Here is a 7,337-nt window from a genome sequence, read left to right as displayed (position 1 = left end):
GTTTATTCCAGATGAATAAGGTATCGGTGAGGAATCAACGGGACAAAAAAAAAAAGTAATGTCGACCTAATGCAATAGTGACTTTAAAACAGCTCCAACGAACGGAAGGTCGATCCAGCTGGCAAATGTGACAGTCTTGTAAACTACTAGTTCGAATAGAAGTTTATGAAGTCAGGTAATCCATCTTGTACTAGAACAAAAGAAAGAGGCATGCATGTGAACGAGTTGTACAGCGCAACACGAAACTAGGCTAGTGCGTACTTGGGTAAGTAATTAACTAGCTAACTGACAGCTCGTAGTGTAGTATTTCAGGATAGGAATCATTGAACGTGTAGAGTTGCACTTATAGAGTTGCACTGAGAGGAGGGTCAGCCGCATCAAGAATGGGTTTCTTGGAGACAGTGCAATGGTGGGAGGAGTGGCAGCTGCGCGTCCTCGTCCTAGCCAGCCTCTTCCTGCATTGCTTTCTCTTCTTCTCTGCATACTTGCGTAAGCGCCGTATCCCGCCTTGGTTGAGATTCTTAATCTGGCTGGCCTACCTGGGCAGCGATGCCGTAGCGATTTACGCGCTGGCCGCCCTCTTCAACCGCCACAAGAAGCAGGAATGGGTATCCACACATCGCAGTAGCTCTAGCATGCAGGTGTTGTGGGCACCAATCCTCTTGTTGCACCTCGGCGGCCAAGATGGCATAACTGCCTATAACATCGAAGACAACGAGCTATGGAGGCGGCATGTCCTATCAGCAGTGTCTCAGGTCAGTGCACGTACCAGGATTTCTTTTATTCTTTTGCGGGTTTCAGACTTGGATTCATGAGTAGTTGATCTAATATATAATGTCATGGGATCCATTTCGCTTAAACTTTAATCGCTTAAATGCCTTTTCATGTATGTTCCATTAAGTTTTGGTATGTTTTTTTCTTTCAAGAAAATGCCATGGGATCTACATACGCTCACTTTCGTCCACCGGTATCACAGGTCATTGTTGTAATGTATGTGCTTTGGAAGTCGCCGCCAGGAGATGGTGAAATCTTTGCAGCGATGATTTTGGTTAACGTTGGGATTGTCAAATGCTTATTGAAGCCATGGGATTTGAAGAGAGTTAGCATCAATAGCCTCGTGGACTCTTCTAGTTCAGAAGATAATGGCGAGATTAGTTCGCTTCACGAGTACATACGAGCTGCAACGCAGTATTTTCAAGCCGGCCATGGAGGTCAGCCATCTCATAGTAGTGAAGGCAATAAAGTGGAATTTGAGAAGCCCTATGATCTATTCGTAGACCTCGCACCCCCTTATTCCCATCGGCTTAGCTGCCTCAGGCACTTCGTGCGTAATCGAGACAAAGCGCATCGTTTGCTACAGTATGGCCTCTCTGTAACGTTCGATCGACTCTACACCAAGGAATCACTGCTGCACAATGGTTCCGTGTACAAGTTCAAGCTGCGTGACTATATTTCCTATATACGGTCACTAGCCGCAGGCTCCATAATATCGGCCATTGTGAGTTTTCACGGGAGCAATAAAGAAGCTTACGACCGCACCGATGTCAACATCACATATGCCTTGCTATACTTCACTGCTGTTCTGGAAATCGTTATACCTTATGTGATGTATTTTAACAGATGCTATGAATGGTTTGGCGAGCGACGATGGCCCGATCAAGTTGCCCAGTACAACCTCATAGGGTACTTGGCCCGCAACAAGAAGCATTCCTGGTTCAGGAAGCTCGCGGCCTTGCTGGTCTGCAAGGACTACATCGACCATCTCTGGTGGTGCACGAGGCCATCCAAGTCGTCCCGTGACATCACCGAGCTCGTCCATGGCTACGTCACAAAAGGGTGGACGGATCATCACATAAAGGATGTGGCCACCTACAGGGCGTTCAATGACAACCGGGGCAAGTGGACTATCGGGAGAGAGCAGTGCACCATAAACCTAGAGCTAAGCATACGGAGGCCGTTCGACGAGAGCGTCCTCATCTGGCACCTCGCCACAGATTTCTGCTTCTACCAGACGTCCCAGTCTCCCTCCATTGCAGATGGCCGTCGCTGCAGGGAGATGTCCAACTACATGGCGTACCTTCTGTTCGTCAACCCAGAGATGCTAATGACCGGCGCTAGGCGTAGCCTGCTCAAAGCTGCGTATAGGAAGCTCAAGGACATGCTCAAGGAGTACACACCACTGGATGAGAAAGAACTCGCCCATACGATAATTCAACGGGTCAAGGACACAGAGGGTTCAGGCATTGTTTATGATGCTTGGTGCCTCGCTAATGATCTCATGGATTTACACATGGAGGACGAGGAGAAAATGTGGAGGGTGATCCAGGGCGTGTGGGTGGAGATGCTCTGCTTCTCTGCCGGCAGGTGCAGAGGGTACCTGCACGCCAAGAGCTTGGGCAATGGCGGGGAGTACCTCTCCTATGTCTGGCTCCTCCTGTCGTTCATGGGGAAGGAGACCTTGGCAGAGAGGATGCAGAGGACAGAGCTGTGTGAGGGGGCCACAACCGCAGGCCCAACATGGGCTTCACCAACGCTCGCCGGTGACGAGAATGTTTGACAAGCCATCGTGTGCCTCGTTTGTTTCTTTCCCGCGTGTTCGTCAGTTGTGCTGGTGTTGCTGGTGCTCTGTTGCGCTGTTTTGCCGATTAAAGCTGGGCAATGTCTGTTTGTTTTGTTCGTACCTACATATATATTCTATCATCTATCAGTATATCTATGGTGTAGTTTGGTCATCCTCTTATAAAAATCCCCATATGATTAAACAATGATTCGATAATTATATTATATATTAGTATTTATAGTATACTTACAGAGGAGCGGAGGTTAAGAGTATTCTTTTAACTCCAATCAGAAGCCAGTTCAATTGTTCATCATAGAAATTAGTTGGGCTATTTTATTGATCGAGGCAAAAATAGTAAAATATACCTCAAAAGATAGGATCGATTAAAATTTTTTTGTCCCAAAGCATTAACAATATGGGCTTTGATTCGATCCTTTGCACCAATTCTTAAAAGAAGATGCGTCCGATTATTGAGCTTGTTGAGGATGACACCCTTATACATGGCCTGCATGGAACCACCACGTCGTTGGCATGGTTATTGACCATATGTGATGCATCGACGGTGGAGGGCCATAGTGTAGCTGACACGCTTAAGAATGGTGGACGGACATTGTCTTATGCTCCATCGTAGGATTAATTAAGAGGCTAAATTATTATTGAGATATGTCATCTGTATTTGATTGTTGGCTATATGTCTCTAAGACTGATGTGTGAAGGAACTAGATTGATGACCAGAGGAGTGTGAATAGACACTTCATCCATACGCCACGTCATAGTTAAGCATCTCCTCTAGCGCTACGTGGCCGAGCTCCTTGTCGATGATGTCAGCAGCCGCAGGTGGTCATCGAGACGCCGTTCTTCATCTCACCTGATGTCGAGTACATGCCACACCGTCACTGATTTGCTTTTAGCTTCCCGTATATATGGTGCATGCTTTTGGGTCTTTTTTGGGGATTTGTGGTAGGATCATTTAGATTAGTAGTGTCTATATAGGTCTCTAACAGAGACTTAACGTTTCCATATTGATTTGGATTTTGTCCTATTTTTCTATTTCTTACTATATTCTAGTACATGCATGCTATCTTCCATCGACGGGAGCACCGCCGTAGGCCATGCCGAGGACGACGTCTTGCGTTTTGCATGCCGTCAAGGCTCCGCATGGGAAGCTTTCCAACGCGTTAATGGCGCTCGTCTCTTTTCTCGGGTCGATGGATGAGGACAGGAGATGCGCGCACGCTTATTTATTGTAGTTATTTTTGCTACTCTCTTAATCACGACTCTAGAAGCCATATGATAATAGATGGATTTTTTAATAATGGTAGAGGTAGGTAATAGAGAAGGAGGTATTGAGGTATTTTGGGTTTAATTTTTCATAATAGTAGTGGCGGGTAAATTATAAACATGTATAGGAATATTTTGTTTTTTTTCTCTGATTAATTTGGTAATTTCTATGCCTTGAGAGCGAATGAGGAGGTTTCTTTTATGGTTAATTACTAATATAACTAGTATAATGCTCTTGCATTACAACAGATGCTAAATCTCGTACATAATATTGTTTTACTTCTTTTCTTGACCAAATATTGTTTTACTTCCTACAAAAAGAAAGCAAGACATGATACTTGGTTTTAAACAATTCTAAAGAAAAATGCATTAGTTTTTATTGACTATGCTAAAAAAAGAATGCATTAGTTTCCATCCTTGACAGAAGGAGAGTAAAATGTTATGTTCGCATAGGTAAGAGCGTGAGGATCGTGGAATCCATTGACAGGATGATCAAAACTGCAAGATTCAATTGCCCTGGATGGTTCTTATCGTGGAATCCATTGACAAGATGATCAAAACTACCAAGATTCAATTGCCCTGGAGGGTTCTTATCGTGGAATCCATTGACAAGACGATCAAAGCTGTAAGATTGAATTGCCCTGGAGGGGTCCTTTTTCTAGAGAATTTCAAACAAAATATGTGCACAATCTGCAGGCCGCATAATTGCATCACATGAGTTGCTTAGGTCCTATTTGTTTTTTTTTAATTGTGATTCTAACAAGCCAGATTTTAATTCTCACAATCTAGAATCTGGATTGTACAATCTAAAATAAACATCACCAGATTATTAGAATCTCTCCCCTTTCCCCCCTCCCCTACAGACTCGCTTCCTTCCTCCCGGGGTCTCTCTCTCTGCTTCTACCATTGGAGGCCGAAGTTCGCCATCGACTGCCACCTGGGTGGCTAGCCAAGACAGTGTTCCTCGACTTCGCCATTTGGTTTGATGCGGCGGAGATGGTGTTCGCCCTTAAGCACTTGCATGACCTCGGCGTCGTGTACCGCAACCTCAAGCTGGAGACGGAGCTAGCGAGCCGATGTTCCACTGTGTGCTCACCGCACCACCAGACCTGAATGCACGGTGTCAAGCGGCACACCATCTTCCGCGGTGTCGACTGGGACACACAAGAGAGCCTGCTGCAAAGAAACATTAAAAATGTACCTCCAAGTTTGAGAGTACTTTACTAGGTTCACAGTGACACACAAGAGAGATGATGGTGAGATAGAGAAACAAATTTGGGCAAAATGCAATAAGTGTGTTTTCAAAACTTGCGATGAGTCCACCAAGGACACGAGGTCCCTATGGATCATTTGCAATCGAAGCACTCCATACAACAAGGGCAACAACAACCCCAAGTTCTGACGGGTGAAGGTAACAATACTGCTGTTCAAAATTTTAAGTATGATCCTGATGTTAGCCTGAAGAAGTTCTGTTTGGCAATGGTTATGCATGAATACCCATTTGCAATGATTGAGCATGAGTTCTTTGTTGATTTCATCAAGTCTATGCGTTTGGGCTTTTCATTCAAGTGTCGTATAACCACTAGGAAAGAGATTTTGGAAATATTCTTAGCTGAAAAGAAGTTATTTGAACTACTAAAAACTCTTCCTTGTCGATTTTCCACAACTATGGATATGTAAACATCCAATCAAAATAAAGGTTATATGTGCATCATCATCCATTGGATTGATGATAACTGTTAAATGCAAAAAAGGATTATAGTTTCATTAATGTCAAAGGGCATCATAACAGAACTAGACTAGCAACTGAATTTATCAAGGGAGTGATGTTTTGGAACCTAGAAAAGAGGTTTTTGCTCTCACCCTAGACAATGCAGCATCCAATGATAAATGTGTGAAAGTAGTTGTGAGGGAGCTTAACAAGCTTTCTAAGCTTAATAAGTCTCCACCCTTGATCGGTGGTGGTGCTTTTTATCATGTGAGATGTTTATGCCACAAATTAAATCTTCTTGCTCAAGATGGCTTGAAAGTAATTGCATCTTCAATTAAGAATATTAGAGCTACTATTGTTATTGTGAAGAACTCTATGTTGCAATGGGAGCAATTTGTGAAGTGTGCAAATTTTTTTGAATTGAATAATAAATCTGGTTGTCCACTGGATGTTCCTACAAGATGTAATTCAACATATGATATGTTGAGCCATGCTATCTATTATAGGCAGGCTTTGCAAAGGCTAGCTTACTTGCACAAGGAGAAATATGAGCATTGTGCTCCGTCAAACGACGAATGGGAAATGACAGCTTCACTGTGTAAGTGTTTGGAGAAACTCAATGATGCTACTGTATTATTTTCTAAATGTTAGTATCCAACAACAAACTTTATTTTGGTGGATGTTCTGTGAGATAAAGTTAGCACTTAGAGTATGGGGTGAAAGTGCTGATATTACTATTACTTCTATGGCTTCTATGTTTTTTTTATCTATTTCTCCGAGCTATCAGACGATGAGGATTCAGCTTACTCCCAAAGTACTACTACTAAATACAGACCAGGAGACATGGACTGAAAAATGAAGCAAGTACATGACATGTTGACGACTTGCAATATCGCTGGCCGGATAGTCCCTGCAGATTTAAAGTTTCATCTTTGGTTATAAGAAACTGGTCTTGCTCCACATCTCAATTCTCAATTCCCCTGTTCGTTTGAGATTTCGCCTGGAATTTAGAGTGGATGGCCAGAGGCACGATGCATGTCTTGATTCAGCCGGAGCAGGGAATGGCAGTTGTACATGGCTTTTGCATCATGCCACGTGCAGTAACCTTTCAGATTTGAAGTCAGACAATTGTTTGTTGCACCACGGTGTAGTTGGATTTTGGACATGTGAAATGGTTGAATGATCATAACATATATGATATATATGCTTATTGCTTTTACCCAATATCCAAAGAAATATTCGTGATCAACAATATCCTCATCCGACACGTCATATATTTGATCTAAATCGATCTGTATCTGTGGCCGAGACTATCTGTATCCGTACCTATCTTCGGCACTATCCGTATCTGACTCCAAATCTGAGGAGAAAATATGAAATAGGATATAAGATCAGCAAGATTTATCCGTATTCGTTCTGTTTTCACACCTAGACGAGGCAATGGCAATCGTGTGGCTGGGCGCGCAAACTTTGGGCCCAGGGCAACGATGATGAGGGATAGTAGTACTGCTAGAACGAGTATGCATCTGATGTCTAGCATAATCTAGAGGATAGAGTAGCTAGCAAGATTGGTGCTTGCATCAATAGTCTTATGGGTATTCTTGTCAATTAAGAAAAATAAACGTTGTCAACCAGAGCTAAACTAACAGCGACATCATATCTAATACTTTAGGCAAAATCGAGTTATTGAGTGGAATAGAAGGAAATTGAAGTTATTCAGCAGTGAATGGTAGAACATAGACTTATTCAATAGCAAATTAGTAAAAAATTTACCTTCCATCAAAA

The 7,337-nt window shown here is 43.0% G+C and overlaps 1 protein-coding gene across 1 annotated transcript; it reads left to right on the top strand.

The window, feature by feature from the left end:
* Positions 1–383: 383 nt before the first annotated feature.
* Positions 384–2,557, top strand: LOC133901072 (uncharacterized). Its single transcript, XM_062342367.1, has 2 exons — positions 384–755; positions 977–2,557. The coding sequence occupies exons 1-2, from the start codon at positions 384–386 to the stop codon at positions 2,555–2,557; spliced, it is 1,953 nt and encodes a 650-aa protein (XP_062198351.1).
* The last annotated feature ends 4,780 nt before the right edge of the window (positions 2,558–7,337 follow it).

This window comes from Phragmites australis, chromosome 19 (assembly GCF_958298935.1).
Source record: "Phragmites australis chromosome 19, lpPhrAust1.1, whole genome shotgun sequence".
In the NCBI taxonomy this organism is placed as follows: Eukaryota; Viridiplantae; Streptophyta; class Magnoliopsida; order Poales; family Poaceae; genus Phragmites; species Phragmites australis.
The sequence above is the reverse complement of the archived record's forward strand: the minus strand, read 5'-3'. Positions and strand labels throughout refer to the sequence as shown.

What these genes read in the sequence shown, in the direction of transcription:
- LOC133901072 (XM_062342367.1), top strand. Translation starts at nt 384, where the DNA reads ATGGGTTTCTTGGAGACAGTGCAATGGTGGGAGGAGTGGCAGCTGCGC. An exon ending in TCCTATCAGCAGTGTCTCAG is followed by an intron (nt 756 to 976) that starts GTCAGTGCACGT and finishes CCGGTATCACAG; the next exon opens with GTCATTGTTGTAATGTATGT.